The 17,518-nt window shown below is 46.0% G+C and overlaps 1 protein-coding gene across 11 annotated transcripts in view; it reads left to right on the top strand.

Moving 5' to 3' along the window:
- The window catches only part of IRF2 (interferon regulatory factor 2), a 44,451-nt gene extending 29,027 nt beyond the window's left edge, over positions 1 to 15,424 (top strand). For 9 of the 11 annotated variants that reach the window (XM_082316219.1, XM_082316228.1, XM_082316227.1 and 6 more), the window contains 4 exons: positions 2,919 to 3,030; positions 6,611 to 6,775; positions 12,138 to 12,184; positions 13,591 to 14,907. In XM_082316219.1, coding sequence (XP_082172345.1) covers positions 2,919 to 3,030; positions 6,611 to 6,775; positions 12,138 to 12,184; positions 13,591 to 13,902 — 636 coding nt within the window. In that variant the 3' untranslated portion in view covers positions 13,903 to 14,907. Of the gene's footprint in view, positions 1 to 2,918; positions 3,031 to 6,610; positions 6,776 to 12,137; positions 12,185 to 13,590; positions 14,908 to 14,974 lie in introns of those variants that run through there. The other 2 variants (XM_082316225.1, XM_082316221.1) reach the window with 2 other exon arrangements.
- Positions 15,425 to 17,518: the final 2,094 nt, after the last annotated feature.

Here is a 17,518-nt window from a genome sequence, read left to right as displayed (position 1 = left end):
GCCAAACCTGGCAGCAGCACTTCACCATTCCCTTCCTTCATAATCTTTCTTTCAGTCAAAATATTAAATGCCTAAAAAGCTACAGAGGTGCTTGAACAATCTTGTTCTCTCCATTATGATTAATCTGACAAATAGTCGTTGCTAAGGGAATCCGAGTGATGCCTGGGAGATTAGTACACATGGCGTTAGGCCTGGGAGTAGGTGCCAGTGGGGCGATGCTCACAGCTTTTGGGAGCGCTTTCGTCCAGCTCGCTTGCCCTGAGCTGCACAGAAGCCTTAGGCCAGGCGATGGAGGAGCAGTGAGCTGAGCTGGTCCTGCCTCCAGCACGTGCACCTACCAGCGATACCTGCTACAAGCATACGGCTCACCAGCCACCAACTATGGTATGGCCACTTAGCTCTTGTAGGCTTTGAGCTGGGGCCGGGTAGTATTCCTGTCTGTTCCCTCTTATTCGGACAAATGCGTACATCAGCTGGCCTCCAGATATGCCTGGATTTTAAAACAGATGCTCCTTCCATGCTCAGCTACTGTTAGACTGACTATTGAATGTTGAAGGCTATAATAGTGGAGAAGGGTGGTGGATGAATTAATGCAAATGCACATTTCTGAGCTTTGAAAGCTGCTTATAATTGATTTGCTCAGTGATGTGAATTCCTGAGGTCCGAGTTGCATATTTTGCATCGAACACCTTGCAGTTAGCCTGAAGACCTCTCTTTAGTGGAGGTAGGTGGGAGGCTGCTCCACTGTCTGCCTGGTAACTGCAATGGGGTAATATCAGCAGAGGGAGAAGCTGGGGATCTGAGTGCAGATCTGCGAAGGGACTTCAGCGTATCAAGAGTCTCACATTGAGCTCCCCGCTGTTGCCACTGCCAGACTCTGGGCACCTACAGCAGCCTCTGGTGGGGGTGAGGAGCCCTGCCAGGCCTTGCTGAGCTTGAGCAGGGTGCTCAGGGCACTTCCCTGCTTGTCCTCGTGGATGTGAGAGACTTGGGCCTTACCAAATCCCTGCTCTGTGTTAGGCAAAGGGGCCTGCGAGCAGGTCTCCCACCTCACAGGTAGATCTCTAACCACGGGGCTTTGGGGCAAACAGGGTATCTCCATTAAAATGTGTATTCTCAGCAATGAGAGGAGGGCGTAAGTGTCTAAGTAGCCTAGATAAAAATAGGGTCTTTCCTTTGAAACAAAATTAAGGGCTGAACTGCCTGCCTGAGGCTTAATTTCTGCCTTATCCTAGACTATGCCTATCCTTTTGACTATGCATGCTGCTCCCTGTTGAGACATTTTTCAAAATCTAAGTGACACCTTTCCCCATGCATTTAGCTTAGGCTTCCAGCAGGCATCTGGACACTGAAAATTTAGGTGATTTAACAGCAACTGTGCCAGTGTCCAAGTGTCCAAGTCCCTTCGTCGATCCATCACCATCACCCGAGTTGCAGGATGCGTATTTGTTTCTGCAGCTCGAAAGGGGCTACTAAATACATTTCACTGTAACCAGGCTTCAGTAAAGCTGAGCATGGTGCTGCGTGCGCAGCAATCCCATGGGGGCTGCTGGGTTTGCTGGGGCATTGCACACCACCAGAGGCTCAGGGCTCCAGTGTGCAACCCTCACCTGTCTCTGCAGTCAGTGATCCTCAGTGGATCAATAGCAGCTAATTTTATCTGTTCCGGCTCTCCAATTCTTTGACCTGTGGGTCAACACAACTGGCACAGCTCATCAAAGACCTAGTTGCCATTAGCACTAACTTTGCACTCTTCTGATGTGCAGAGAGGCCTTGGGACAGGGTACGTGTTTGCCTTGCTTAATGGCTGGGAAGCTGCAGACTTGTGTCGAAGTGACAGCTCTTTCTGAGTGGATCACAATCACAGTGTGTGGCATCCAGGAAAGACCTGTCACGCTGTCCCCGGTTTTTCATCCCCGTGATAACAGTTCATACAGTTAGTACTGTGAAGGGCTGGCACCACAAGTCTTGAGGCTCACCTTTGCCCTGCCCTAGCTGAAATGCTTTAGAGCAGTGAAAACGGGCATGGCGTGGCATCACATCCAGTTGGCAGCTCTGCACCTCTCTGCAGGTGTCTCTGGGTCAGCAGCGAGGCAGAACTTCCCTCGCAGGGCTGGCGCTGCCAGACCAGAGTAAGAGCAGAAGACTTGAGACTCTGTAACCGATAACCCGGTAAGGGAGCCAATACTGGGGAGGAGGTTGGACCTGTAGATAATCCTTTAAACGTGTTTATAGCTCTTTAAAGAAATCCTGAGTTAATGGAATTAGACTTTTTGGTGTCTATTCTGAAGGGAGTTTTTTAGGTTCCCACTCGAGTGTACCAGACCTAGAGAGATGCGTCTTATGGAAAGCTCAGTCTATGTAGAACAGGTGGTGTTTTCCCAACACTATTGCCCTGTGGTAATGTTTATGATGTGATCTAAAAGGCTGTATTTAGTGTAAACACTTTGGTTTGCTTTCAGGCATGCTGAAGAGAAAAATTAAGGCTAGAATTTAGTAATTGCTGTACAGAAACTAAGGCTTCCTTTCAGAGAGCGCTAAGAGATACAGCATGTTTGGAAGGCAATGAGGATGAATATTAAATAGAGTACTGTTTTAAAGCAATGTTTCTTCCTTGTTTGTTCCAAATGTTAATCTCTTGCAGTAAATAGCACACTAATTTCTTGCTCTCTGAAGGCTCACTCTAAATCTGAAAATTAAAAATAGCTTTCGTTTCAACGGAGAAGATTTGGAAATGGAGTAGACTCTGGCTTCTTCTCAGAGAACGAAAATATTCGTTCTAAGACTGTGTCTAGCAGAGAGCAGGGGGTATATGGCAGGCAGAAGCGATACGAGTTATTACCATCTCAGAACAAAGAGGTGAACTGAGGCTCCTAAAATAAATCATACCTGACCCAACTGTACTGTTTTCATTCTAGCAAGAGCCAGTTGAATCATCTTTTGGGATTAATGGGCTAAACGATGTCACTTCTGACTACTTCCTGTCCTCCAGTATAAAAAATGAAGTTGATAGTACAGTGAACTTTGTAGGTAAGTACTCCTATGCTTTTCTTATATGCTAAGCATACAGGTGACTTCAAAAACTTTTTTGACTCTGCCAGCTCAGCTTTCCGTCAAGATTTTGCACTTTGGAGAACACCATGGTTACAATCAGGTCAACACATTTTTCACTAGCCCAAGCCACACGAGGTCGTGGTTGCAGGTCAGCCCCACTACCTTGCAGAGACAGCAAGCAGCACTGTGGCAGCGCGGTGGTTCCCCTGAGAGCAAAGCACTTAACAGACATGTTCAGGTGGCTTTTCCTGACATGAACTTACTCCACAGGATAGTCCTCAGCTATGGGAGACTGTAGCCAGCGTCATGTGGGAGTTAAACTGCAGTTGGATGGTGGTTTCCCATTGCTCAAAGCAGAGGTTTGTGTAGGGTACCGTTTTATTTGGGTGTTTAAACCTGCAGACGAAATGGAGGAACTCGGTTCTTTTTACTGGCACCTCAGTAGCAGAGTTAGTTCTTAACGTCACTGAACTAGCAACAAGGATCAGCGAAGACTGCATTTAGAAACTGGTACATTAAGAATTAGCTGTCATCTCAGCATGTGAATAATTGGTTCTCAGTAGAATAATTGGGCTGGTTTTTGACAGCTCATTTTTGGCTGAGGTTGTCACTGCAGTGAGGGCTCCTAGAAATGTGACCATTTTCTCTAGAATTCGGCTTTTATGTATGTCGGAAAAGTGCTTGAAAGATACATTAGTCTTCTGTTTGGAGAGGTGGCAGAAATTACGTGCAGTGACTATTTTTGATGCCCATGCCTTAGGTCACAGGGCTTTGCATAGTCATTCCCCTCAAGTACTTCTGTGGCTGAGGAGTTCGTGAATGGTTTTCCTCTCTTTATGGCAGTTCATTTAATCAGCTGTTGCTTTGTAAGAGTGTTAGAATGTGGTTGTTGCTCCTACTATTAGAGAGGGTTTTATAACTTGAAGGAATAGCACTGTAGTGCTATTAGTGCTTCCTGTTTACTGACTGACTCATAAACAAATCTGAAACACTCCAAGGCCAATATGCAGTCCCAGGGAAGAAGCTTCATGCACTTCTGCTTTATTTTACGGTCTTACAGTCAAACAGAGATCAATTAACAGCAGTCTTCAGAACGTACCTAATGTTCCTCAAAATCCACTAACATCAGAGAGAGTCATTTTGCTGCAGACATCTCAGTTTTCTACAGTACAGTGTATCCTGAACTCCTGTTTGATTTTATGATGAGGTGAATGCATGTTGCACCTTAGAAGGTCTCGGTAATTTACAGGACAGGACCCACAGTGGCAACATCAGCATCTAAGAATGGTTAAAGGTCTGTTCGTGGAAACCAAGCAAGAGGTTCAGAGGAACAGAACTGAATTTGCACCTTAAGGGCTTTCATTTTTCTGTGGACTCACAGAATCCCATTTTCAGGGGTAGGACAGCAAGGCTCGGGTGGGTAACTCTCATCCAGTGTTGTTTAATTAATGGCTTGTGAAATGTGCTGCTTATCCAGACTGGAGAGAGAAGTCCGTATTTAGGACTGCAAGCAGGATTTTAATGGAAACAGGGGGAAAAGGGTAAAATAGATCTGTTTTGCAGAAAGGAGGGAAGTCAGCTGGAGGTGAGGAAAGACAAACAGCAGCTGCGGTGTTTCTGACATACGTGCAGCTCATGGGAAAGTGGTGGCATATTGCTCAAGTGAGCAGTAATTTTTGCTGTGCAAGTTATCTCTCAGGGTGGGTAAGAATTCGTCAGGTACTGAGGAGAAAGATAAAACTGTGCAGATGGCCTGCTAGTACCCTGAAGGAGTTGCACAATATTGGTTTCTCCCAGATAAAAATTAACTCTGTGTATGTGTGCTTTTGCCCCCCACACCCCACTCAATAAAAAGCAGGTTGTTTCAGAACCAGGGAAGGTGGAAATACAGGGGAAACAAAATATCTGGAACAAAATCGTAGTAATTGTAGTGATTCAACTTCTAAAAAACCACCATCCACTATTTATGTAATTTTCTTCATGCTGGAATTGTCTCGTAAAATACACATCCAGCTTTGGGGGACTTTCAAGTGGCTAGCTGGCACTTCACAAAGCAAAATGATATGCAGCTTTTCTCTGGGAGAAAAACCTGTCACTTTTCTTTTTCAAAAAGTCATGTTCTGGCCTTGTCTAAAGATAGAAGGCAGGAATGGATTGTGTGTGTATACATGTGCATTCATGTATATTTATCTTAGTTCATCCAGGAATAGATGCTATCTTTTGCTTTTTTAAAAATTAATAATTGGAGTACTTAGGTCACTTAACAGAAGAATTTCAAGATCTGCTGTGTTTCATTGCCTACATTTTTTCCTATCATGGGTCTTGAAAAAAATGTACTTTCTGAATTTCTAACAACACAGCACTGTGTTTGTACAGAATTTGTCTGTATGAAGATTGTTCCTTTGGAAGCTTTATGTTCCAGTGAAAGAATATCTATAGTCCTTCCCTTTCTCTTGGACAACTGTGGATTCAGGATAGCCATCCTCTGATAGAGCTCCATCCCTGTGTGCTCTTCAAATCTAGCTAGTGGCTCTCATCTGCGTGCTGGATTAATGCAGTTGTCATGTGTTCATACTGCTGGGATCGATACGGGAGTTTTACAAGACAGAGGGTAATTGTCTCAAGCAGCTCCAGAGAAATGAGAATCTGGCTTTCACCATAGTTTTGCTTTGCTCAGTAACTTCTTGGTACCTTGGTTTATTCCTGTTTCATAAGGGTGTTGTGTAGCACAATTAATGTCTGCAAAGCATTTCAGGACATTTGCAAAGCATCCATGGTGCCTTCACTTTGTAGAAATAAATAAAGTTCCTTTCATATTAAATATCCTGAGTCTGGGGGAATGGGGAATAGGAAAACCCTCTGTTAATAACTAACCAGGCTGTAGCTTTCAGTCATAGACCATGGGGATTACAGACTACAGATAAAACTGTGCTTTTTTACATACAATCACTGGCATTGCAAGAATCAGTGAGAATAAGCATCTAATTGGAGGAGAAATTTTTCACGAATTCATGTCATGTGTAAGTCAGAGTCCCACCATGTTTTACATGACCACGTGGCCAGTTTTTTGCATGCCAGTTCTGGTCTTCTGGTGCATAATTTACATGAGAGCATCCAGAGGACATGGGATGTTGGCAGCTTGCTGGGTGAGGATGCTTTCCCAGATTAGGAGAGATTGCTGTGGTCCGTATGTCCTGGTGAGACCATGTTTCTGGGTGGAGGAGGAGCGTGGCTGTGGTCTTCCCTGGGAAAGCCTCTGAACAGCCGCTATGTCAAGGAGGGCTCAAGGATGTTGTGTGTGAGAGCCAGGGGAGAGTTGGGCATTTTCAGTCATCACAAAGGATGAAAACGATGTCTCTGAAGGTGATGGAAACTAAATAAATCACACAGGTTTCCTTTAGAAGTCCCATTGAAAGCAGGTGGTGGGCATGGAAGAAAGTGCTGAGACAGTATTGAAGACTCACTCAAATACCAAGCAGGCTCCAAGGACAGGCTCTTAGAGATCCAGCGGGGTTGAGGTGTTATGAGTAATCAATTTTTTATTTCTAACCTCAAGTTGTAGGACAGCCGCACCTTGATGGCAACAGTGAGGAGCAGGTGATAGTTGCCAATCCTCCTGATGTTTGCCAAGTAGTAGAAGTGACAACAGAAAGTGACGAACAGCCCCTCAGCATGAGCCAGCTGTACCCCCTACAGATCTCCCCTGTCTCGTCCTATGCAGGTAAGCATCCTGGCATTTCTTTACACTGTTTTTTTGGAGATGTTTGGAAGATACCAGGGGAAAGGGGGCTCTTCCAGGCTGGCTGGCAAAGATCCAGAAATGTCTGCTTGGCTGTCTTCTGCATTTTTAATGAAACTCAAAAACTCACAGTCCTCTACTCATTTCACCTTGGGAAACAACTCGGCAGATCTGAGGTTGGAAATGTAAGCTGCAGATTTTAGCCTGTGACTAATGGAAAAAGAACCTTTTTAGATGTAATGCAGAGAGGTCTTTTCATCTTTTATTAGACAAGCATTTTCAGTGGTATAAATGATGTGCTGCAAATATAGTGTGTCCTCCTTGCCCCCTGACTTACTAAAGATTAAAGGTCTCTTCTGCTGTATGTTTCCTCAGTGCCTAGCACAGTGGGGACATAGTGCTAAGGGCTGCACTAATGGTATATAATGCAGACGTGGAGCTGAGGGCCCTGGGGGAGTGGATCTGTCTTGTTACAGATAGTCTGCAGACTAGAACAGCCGTGTAGCGACTGATAACAAGTGGTCCTGCAAGCAGCAGAGCTGTGGACGTCTGGCTTCCAACGTCTGCCTCCCATCTGCATTCTCTGATATCTAAAAAGGGGTGAGATAACAAGCTTTTCCCTGAGTCAGAGTGCTAATGGTTTCTCTTTTTTGTCTGGCCCCTTATTTTCATAAAACTGGTAGGAAGTTAAGAATCTTTGGCACTCATTTATCCCTTATCCAAGTCTGAGAGTGTGTTCAGAAGTTGTTAGGGGAGAACAGACACAAATGCACACATGGGCACTCTATATAGAGTCCCTGCAATCATATAAGCCTTATTTCCGTAGGAAAGAGGGCAAAGCCACATTTGAAAGTAGAAAAAGTTTCAGATCTAACCTGTCCTTCCTTTTTTAACATGTTGCTAACTTGCAAGCCTCGGGAGACTGGGTAGAAACACAAATGTCATCTTTTTAGGCAAACTTACGTGTTAATTGTTCCCCATGCAATTTATTATTTTACACATGGTTTTGCCTTTGACTCATTAGGCTGAAATTACTTCCAGACACATTTTTATAAAGTATGTATTCAGCAATTTTTATCTTTGGGTCTGGGTGAATAGTATGATGTTCTTTTGAATAGCCTCCAATGTTACTCACACATGTTGATAAACGATTATACTTCCCAATGTGTTTAGTCTGTAATGGCCAAAGCATTTAGAGGACGTTGCAAAGCATAAGGTAGGGGGATCAGAGTGCTTTAACTTATTAGCAGTTGGGAGACAGGGCCTTTGAAACATTTGTCCTCTTTCCATATGCTTCTTGCAAAACTTTTCACATCCATGTGAACACGACCATGATGCTTTCTTTTAACCTCAGCTATAGGATCTGAGTTCTTGGAATGCAAAAACAAAACAAAAGAAACAAAAGAAACAAAAGAAACAAAAGTCACTGTCTTGGTCTGGAAGTCATGGTGGTTGCTTGGGCTGGGACGATAGAGATGGGTGGTCTGATGACAGGAGAACCACCCTGACATGAGCAAGTCATGAGCTACCTTCCCTAAAGTCAATGCAACAAGCCTGCATAAGGAAAATGAGGCATGACTGAAGTACTTCTGCTGTCTCCTGATGTTGTCTTGGTATCCTGGTGGCCTTCAGCTGTCTTAACTTATACCAGGACCTGCTAGCCCATAACTTGGATAACACAGAGATGATTTCATGCCACTGACATGCTTTTGAATACATCTCAAGGCAGCTCTTGATCCTGGTTACTCTAGCTAGAGGCCAATAAAAAGTGGAGGACTGCAAGGGTCTGTCCTGGGACAAGTCCTATTTAATATATGAATGAGCAGAAGAGGTGTTGGAATGCATGCTTGCAAAGTTTACAGGTGACACCAAATAGGGGACACCAGTCGATATACTTGAGGGCAGGGCCACCATCCAGAGAGACCTGGAGAGACTGCAGGAATGGGCCAGCAGAAACCTTGCGAAATTCAGCAAGGACAGATGCCAAGTCCTGTGCCTGGGAAGGAAGAGCCCTTTGCAGCGATAGAGGCTGGGGCTGATGGGATGGGGAGCAGCTCTGCAGAAAGGCAGGTGGGCAGGGAGCTGAACGTGAGACAGCAGAGCACCCTCGCCACAGAGAAGGCCACCAGCTTTCAGGAGTGTGGCCAGTAGATCTAGGGAGTGATTATCCCCTCTGCTTAGCACTAGCACTACTTCTGGAGTATTTGGGCCAGTCTTGATCCAAGAAAGATAGAAACAAACGGGAGCAAGAGCTGAAAGGGGCTACCAGGATGATCAGGGGCTGGAGCACTCACTCTGTGCGGAGATACTGAGGGACTCGGTCTTGTTCAGCCTGGAGAAGAGGTGGTTTTGAGGACCTCATAGCAGCATGCCCCTACCTGCAGTGATGTTATGGAGAAGGCAGAGCCAGGCTCTTCACAGCGGTGCATGGTGGGAGGATGAGAAACAGTAGGCATAAATTGAAACAAGAGAACTTGGTCCACCTGGATATAAGAAAAAATGTCACCTTTTTCACCACAAGGACAGTCAGGCAGTGGAACAGGATACTCAGAAAGGTTGTGCTGCCTCCATCCTAAGAGGTTTTCAAGACCTGACTGGATAAGGCCCCGAGCAGCCTGATCCAGTCCTGTAGCTGGCCCTGCTTTGAGTAAGAGGTTGGGCTGTAGACGTCCTGAGATGCCTTCCAGCCCAAGTTATTCTGTGAACCTCTTTTTTTTTAAATCATGCATTTGCCCTTGAGGCAGGAGTGAGGACAGGGTTCTGTGGTTTGCTAGAACTCTGAAACTTGTAGACACTCTTGTGACTATTTTTGGCTTTGTCTTGCTCCACACAAATGTGTACAGCAGAACCACAGGAGCCCTGGCCCTGTGCTCATGGGTTTGCTGTGTAGAGCTGCCTGCTCTGTCAGGTGCTACCGCTGAATGGCAGGAAAGAGTATAACCATAACAGCTGTGCAGGAACAGTTAATTTAGCTCTTCTGAAACAACAACAACAACAAAAAGTAGCCTGAGGTATCAGCTGTCCTACATAAATCTGTTTTATTTCAAATACACCTCTAGTTCCTTTCTGAAGTTACTCAGGCAAATGATATGAGTGGCCCTTGTGAGTTTTCTCGTATTTCCACTGACGTCTATGAAATCCATTTTTTTTAGTACCAAGGCTGTTGTCAACCTCCTCTTGTATTTGACACTGATTCAAATAACCTCTTGATTGAAATAACCTCTCTAACTTTCCATGCCCGAGTGGCTAGCTTCCCTGGCTTTGCTAACTATAGTGCTATCTCTTGCTCAGCATTTTGTTATGTATAAACACCAAGGATGGATTCCTTTTCAGCTGCATCACTCTTTTTTTGTTGCCACATGTTTCTTCATGTCAAGGAATATCTGTTTCTTGTCTCTATGTGGATTCCTCCTATTGATTGTATCTCCAGGGCCATTTCTCCTTTGCACAGATTAATTTCTGCCTCTCCTCCCCCTGGTATGGCTTAATTAGCCAGCTGAATCACATTGGCACATCTCTCTTTACCTGGGCCAGTGAATGAGAAGCCCTGCAGAGTGTTAACTTCACAGGGCTTCCCAGTTAGATTTAACCTTTCAGGCTGCTCCTCTGCTTACTGCATGCTGCGGCGGAGACTCTGGAGTAGGGGAGGTGCTGGCTTTGGAAGTAGTAGTCTGGAGTAGCTGAGCTGCCTGCTTCCTTGCTTCAGAAGGACTTTGGGTGCACTGGGACAAGGCACAGTCCATGCACCCTTAGCACTCATGTTATGTCCAGTGCAGAGCACAAGGTTGCTCTCTGGGAAGGCAGGATCGTGGTTTATGGTCACAGGGGTGCAGGGGCTGTCCAAAGCAGTCTGCATGGGCTAAAATATGTAACACAGAGCGGAGAGTGGAAATTGGGACTTGAGAGCTCCCTTGCCTGCTACAGTTACTCATCACGTTGTTCCTTCAGCTTTGTAATTTCTGGGCTCCCGCTGGCTAAGGGAGTGGATGAACCCTATCTGCTCAGCCCTGGTGGGGTCATTGGAGAAAGACCTCTTCCTGTCAGTAACCTGATAGATCATAGAAACATAGAGTCGTTTAGGTTGGAAAAGACCTTTAAGACCATCAAGTCCAACTGTTAACCTAACACTGCCAAGTCCACCACTAAATCTTGTCCCTAAGCACCACATCTACCCGTCTTTTAAATACCTCCAGGGATGGAGGCTCCACTACTTACCTGGGCAGCCTGTTCCAATGCCTGACTACCCTTTCGGTGAAGAAATTTTTCCTAATATCCCATCTAAATCTCGCCTGGCACAACTTGAGGCCATTTCCTCTTGTCCTATCGCTTATTACCTGGGAGAAGAGACCAACCCCCACCTCGCTACAACCTCCTTTCAGGCAGTTGTAGAGAGCAATAAGGGCTCCCCTGAGCCTCCTAGATGCCTAGTGTTATCCTCCCAGGAAACAGGAAGGCACAGACCAGTCCTGAAAAGAGGGGTTTGTGCCCCATCTCAGATGTATCTGGGGCACGGCACTCTCAACCAGCCCATGGACCAGGAGCCTGACTCTCAGATGCTGGGAGACCTGCATTCAGACACACTTGCTTGGAAATAGTCAGAATTCCTGGATTTCAGGCTCTTCCGCAAGGGAGGGATGCATCTGCGCCCCTGTGTTTACACTCTGGTTGAAGTGATGAGGGTGAGGGAGGCCATGTGTGGCGGGAGGAGGTGATGGGGCTGGAGACAGTAGTATTTCTATGGGCTTGAGTGGTGGGTGAAGCGTTGAGAAATAGGCTAGGGCAGGCTGGGCATGGGTGGCAAAAGCGAAATGAGAGCAAAGTATAACAACAGTAATAAAGCACCAGAAGTGACAACAAGCCCTTGAGGCGGCAGGCTGAGATAACAGTTCATGAAACAAAAACACACTTATCTCCTCTGGGGTGGAGTTGTTGCTGGTTTTGCAGGGAGATAAAAATAAGGATTTGGACAGAACTTTGCTCTTTGCCAGGCCTGGAGCTGCCAAGAGAGGGCGAGGGGGCATCCCCTGCTTGCAGGAGGCTCTTCCCTCTGCCCAGAAAGGACAAATCTACTTCTTCCCTCTCCGTTGCTGTCTTTTCCAGGGTATAGCCATGTTAACTGTGATAACCATGTGAATTTACGTCAGTTGTTCAATGCAGCTGTGCTGCCTAGCGCTTGGATTGCTAGTGCTGCAGCAGGGCGTCCATGCTTCCCCCTTGTTTTCCGGTTGTTTGGCTTGACTGTTTGCTTTCACTTGTTGGAAGTGGATGAGGCCTCTTGAGCTGGATTTTGCTACTGTAGACAGAATAGTGTGAGTTTCATTTTTGTTTTTGTTTTGTTTGACAGAAAGTGAAACAACCGACAGCGTTCCAAGCGATGAAGAAAATGCAGAGGTAAGTTTTCTGGATCTTTAGCACTTTGGAGCAAGGTCTCAAGAACAATATCCTGAGGTATTCTTCCCCCTTTTCCCTTTGCAACTGTCTACCAGTGGAGTATTCATTTTAATAATAGCTGGGGGAGAAAAACAAACCAGGAAGATTCAAAGCAGGCAGACATTTGGATGATTGTCTGGCAGAATGGATAACTCTGCAAGTTCTTTCCTCCTCATCTGTCCAAACTACAATGAGATTAATTTGCATGATAAGATGTTCTGGAGAGCCATCAATAGTGCCAGCTAGTTTGTTAATATGATGAATTGACATTGCTGGGTAGTGAGTATTTTATCTTGGTTGAAAGCATGCTCACTTTGTTTTCCTTAAATGGCACCTGAACTCATACAATTGGAGGAAATGCTTACACGTATGATAGAAATGCAGCTTGAATGTCTGAGGTATGCGAAGCAAAAAGCTTTCCTGAGCAATCAGTTGGGTATTGCTGGGTGAAAGGAATCCGTGGAGAAAATACCCACCCTGTGAATGTTTTCTGAGCTGCACCTATGCAAAACCAGCGCTCCTCTTTTCTTTTGGGGGTGCAATTGAGTGACCAGACCTACTGATCTCCGTGAGTACTTAGAGGCCAGGGGCAGCTCACTGAGGGAACTTAGATGCCCTATGCTCCAGCTGCATTTTTGCAGAAGGCCTCTTGCAAATCTTTCTACTGCTGTGCGCTCCAGAAAGCCCTCTGAATCCTCCTTCTTGGAGAACTGCAGGTTGTGCAGCTGTATAACAGCACAGCTAACCCTCTTGGTTTAGTGTCTTGTGCCTTGGTTAGGGTAGAGCCCCTATGTAGACTGCCAGTAATGACTCCCCAAACCTCCTTTGACAGAACGTGCCATTGTGGCATGTGTGATGGGGAAAGGACTGGATGCTCATCTTTCCTTGGCGAACCTCCTACCAGTGATGGGGGATACACCAGCAAGTGACAGTGGTTTTCCCAGCAGCCTCACCTGTGTTGACAGTTTGGGCGCTGCTGTTTGAGAGGTGTTGAGTCTCTGTGCCTGCCTGTTGCCAGGAGGATGCTCTCTGTTGGTAATGGAGAAGACACTTCCATTTCAAGCTCTGAGTGTTTGATCCTCTGTGTCCATTTTTGTCTCCAGCATACTGGGAATAAGGCCTTTAGTTTCCATCAGAAGAGTGGGCAGAGCCTCTTGAGTGCTGGAGAGCCACCAAGGTTTAGACACATAACTTCAGAAAGGGAGAAGTGGCTGAGAGCAAAGACATTCAAAGCCAGCAGCTAGAGGCTCAGGCTTTTAGAGATGGAGTAACTCCTGTGCAGTTTGTGGACATTTCTGTCTTCATCTTATTACTCGGAGCACTTTGCAAAGTTGCATTTGCTCATATAGTCTTTCCTCCTTTTTTAGGGACGACTTCATTGGCAGAAGAAAAACATTGAAGGCAAACAGTATCTCAGCAATCTGGGAATGAGGAACACTTCTCATATGCTTCCCAGCATGGCAACTTTTGTAGCCAACAAGCCTGACCTCCAAGTCACCATCAAAGAAGAAAGCTGCCCACTGCCTTACAACAGCTCCTGGCCCCCTTTCCCAGACATCCCTCTGCCACAAGTAGTGTCCACAGCCTCCACGAGCAGCAGCCGGCCAGACCGCGAGACACGGGCCAGCGTCATCAAGAAAACGTCAGACATCACCCAGTCGAGAGTCAAGAGCTGCTAAGCCTTTGACGGTGTGGTTTTTTAGCTTTGTTTTGTTTGGTTTTGTATTTTACGTTTCTCTAGGAGAGGTTCATCCCTTGACGCACACGAGACAAATCTAAGGTGAAGCCTTGGCAATATAAAACATTGCTGTGTCCGACTCCAGTGCCGGAGTGTTTTTAACTCAGGACTCCAGCTGTCAGTATGTACACCTGAACCCAGGCCGACTTCCAAGGTTGCTACATAGGAAAAAAACCCAAGAACTTAGGCCCACTCGCAGGTTCCAGTGTTTCATAAGAGGACCAACCGACCACAAGGGAAGTGGTGCTGCTGCGCTTCTTGCTGTCAAGGCTGTGATGGAACTGAAAGCCTCAGAATGGAAGAGAAAATGTGAACTAGCTGGAATATTTTTAAATAAAGAAAAATCTATTGTGAATATTGTACATAGTGCAGTACTAGCAACGTTGCAGTCTGCTTCTGCACCTTATTAAGAAAGCACTTATGAAAGGCCTTTTATTACCTTGCTCTACTTAATGGCACATTGAAGGTCCCTCCCCACCTGTATTCTTTTCCAAGGCTATTCTTGCTAAAGTGTCTTTAAAGAATAGAGGAAAGGAAAGGAAGTTAAAACTTCCCATGTGGATTTCATACGATTTAAGACTGCTTTTCTCATGTTTGTTTCTAATCTGCTATGCTTGAATGCCGCGTGGTACAATAGGAAAAAAAAGAAACCTATTACAGAGATATTATGCAAATTCCCAGATTTAAAAAAGAAGAGGAAAAATACTCTAATTCTAACCAGAGCAAGCTTTTTTATTTTTTATACAGGGGAATATTTTATTCAAAGTAAAATTCTAAAGTGAATATAATTTTTTTTAATCTTTTCTACAGCAAATTTATAATTTTAAGATTCAGTCCTTGGTTATCAGCAGTTATTACATCCTTGTGGCACATTTTTTTTTAATTTTGTAAAGGTGAAATAGCTTTTATGAGCTCATGTAGCAATCAGATTATCCTGTGGATTGATAATAAATATGCTATATAGTTAAATTTTTAATAATTCTCTTGTTTGTCTCTCTTTTTTAATCTTTCAGAAGCCCCAGATGGCATGGGTTTGATAGGTGAACGTGACCTCTCGGAGTGAGCAATTAGCGTGAGCCGCCTTTACAATTTCTGGAGTACCCATCTAACAGGATGGGAAGTACTGTGCTTGAGACAGCTCAAGGTGGAAAGAGGAACTAGAGCTTAGAGGTGACGTACTCAAGTTTGGCCTCACGTGCAGAGGTTGGGAATTGGGGCACCACTTCTGCTGTTGTTCTGTGGTTGGGCTTTGAACAAGTCACCTCATGGAAGGGACCTCGTGAACGTCCAACCCCCCGCCCAACGCAGGCTCAGCTGTGCTTGCCCTGTTCCTGGTAGATCTCTGTTTAGCTTGCTCGCAGTTTTCTTGTCCAGAAAAATCTCTTCTTGCAGAGTTTCAAGCAGTAACTCCTTATTAGTGGAATGAAACGAAAGTCAAATAAACGTTGCCCAAGGCTTTCAACATCTACCACATGATGGCAAGTTCTGATTCCTCTGGGTCTTCGGGGGAAGCTGCTGAGTATCTGATTAAGGGTGTGCAGTGACTTACAGGGTCGCGTAGTGGTGGTGGACGATGAGCCACGCCATTGCCTCTGTGAAGTGCTGTATGCTTTGGGCTGGCACTGGCACGGGCACAGGCAGAAGTTGAGAGTACTTACCCTCTTGCAGTTTTTCAAGCTGTTGGAAGTTGAACAGATTGATTCAGGTCTGTAAAATAGGTGGACACAGGTGTGATTACCATTCTGATACCAACCCAAAAGATAGCTGAGCTGAGTGCCGTGTATATTGGGCTGATGAGCAGTAACATGCACAAAAATGGCTGCGTCACAGGGAGATGTGCTAACTGGCTGTTGAAAAGGGAAGGCAAACAGTTGGATTTTGCTGTGTTCTTAACCTGATGCCACAATTCCAAATTTCATCACAAGTCCGTGTGAAACTTGCAATTTTGTCTTGCCAACCCGCTGCCCGGTGGCCTGGGAAGACAAGGCTAGAGCTTTGGTTAGGGCTGGGAGGAGGAGGAAGCCCCGAGCAGTATTTGAAGTGAGGGTGAAAACTCGTAATGGTTAAAATCATTGTATGTAAACTTTCTGGTCTCTGTCCCTTTCCGTTGTTGTGTGCTCACAGTGGCCCACTAGGCCCAGAGGCCATGAGATTTCATTTTCTTCAAGGAGGTTGTGTATACGCATGTGCGTGTGCACAGGGGTGTTGCAGTGAGTCTCCGGCATCCCAAGTCCTTTGCCAGCAGGGTTTTGAGGCTCGTGGCAGGTTTCTTTTTGTTGGTTTTGGGGCTCACTTGGGATTATTTTTACATTTTCTTAACACGGTCTGCTTTGGTTCTTGGAAGTTTTTCCAAACTTCCAAGCTAAAGTTTGGAAGTTGCTCTGTAGCATCTCCTAGCCCCTTTTAAGATAACGGGCTCCTGTTTGTTAGGGAGGGACCTCATAGGGTCAGGGCTGGAAGGGACCCCTGGGGCACATTGGGTCCAACCTCCTGTTGAAAGCAGGATCTTAGAGTGGGTTATCCAGGGCCCTGTCAAACCAAGTCTTGAACATTTCCAGCAAGGAAATTCTCTTCTAGGCTTCATGAATCCCTTTCTTCCAGCCTTTCTTCATGCCTGGCCTGCTGCTAGCCCTCAGGGTAGGGATGTGGTTGGGGCTGGAAGCTGCAGGTGGAGAGTGGCTGGAAAGGGGCTGTCTGGGGAGGCCTGGGAGCCATCTCCTGATGTATTTTTAGTGTGGGGAAGGAAGAGTTGGGTTAGGTAGAAGAGAAAGCCCAGAGCTGCAGTTGTGCTGAGGCTGGGAAGGGGCTGCCAAACTCAACAGAGGGCTGATGCTTGAACCCTCCTCTAGGAAAGGTTTGTTTTTTGGAAAGGAAGGGCTGCAGTGCCAGGGCTGAGACTGAGCCTAGGGTGAGAGTCAGGGCTGCAGGAAAGAGAAAGCCCAGTCGCATGGGGCTGGAAACATCACACAGTATAAACTAAGTGCTGGCGTTCGTCTTCTCCTCTGAGGAGTATTTAGTCTGTGGACAGAGAGAGGCTCTTGCCTCTGGCTCAGCCTGAGTTTAGCGTTAAGAGTTAAGGCTGAGAGAAAGCCCAGAGGTAGGTTTGTGTGGGGGCTGGAAGGAATCTTCCAAAGTAAACAGAGCTGACTCAAGGCTTTTGCTTTTCTGAAAGCAGGGCTGTTGTTTGCCTTCGCCATGGCCTGCTCTCTCCTCACCATTAGATTGGTGGTGTTAAATGTTGGCACATTTCTGCAGGCCTCCAGGCAAGCAGCCGTGTCCTGTGTGTTACATACTGCGAGAGGCAGTGGGCTTTCCTCGTTCATAGCAGCAGTGTGAGCTCCCTGCCCCTCACCCATGGCACTAAGGAAGCATCTCAGGAGCCTTGTACCTTCATGCAAAGCCCCGTTTTATGTCTAACCTTCTTGCACAAGTGCTCCCTGACGTCAGTCCTGTGTGTCCATCTGAGAGAGGGAACACATTCGCCCTTTATGGCAACACATTTTGGCTTTCTCGGCCCCCGAGGCTCACCCAGGTGCCTACATGGAGCCTCGCCTCCA

This window comes from Platalea leucorodia (assembly GCF_965183815.1).
Source record: "Platalea leucorodia genome assembly, chromosome: 6".
NCBI classification, from domain to species: Eukaryota; Metazoa; Chordata; class Aves; order Pelecaniformes; family Threskiornithidae; genus Platalea; species Platalea leucorodia.
Note: the sequence above shows the minus strand (reverse complement) of the source record. Positions and strands in the feature narration are given on the sequence as shown.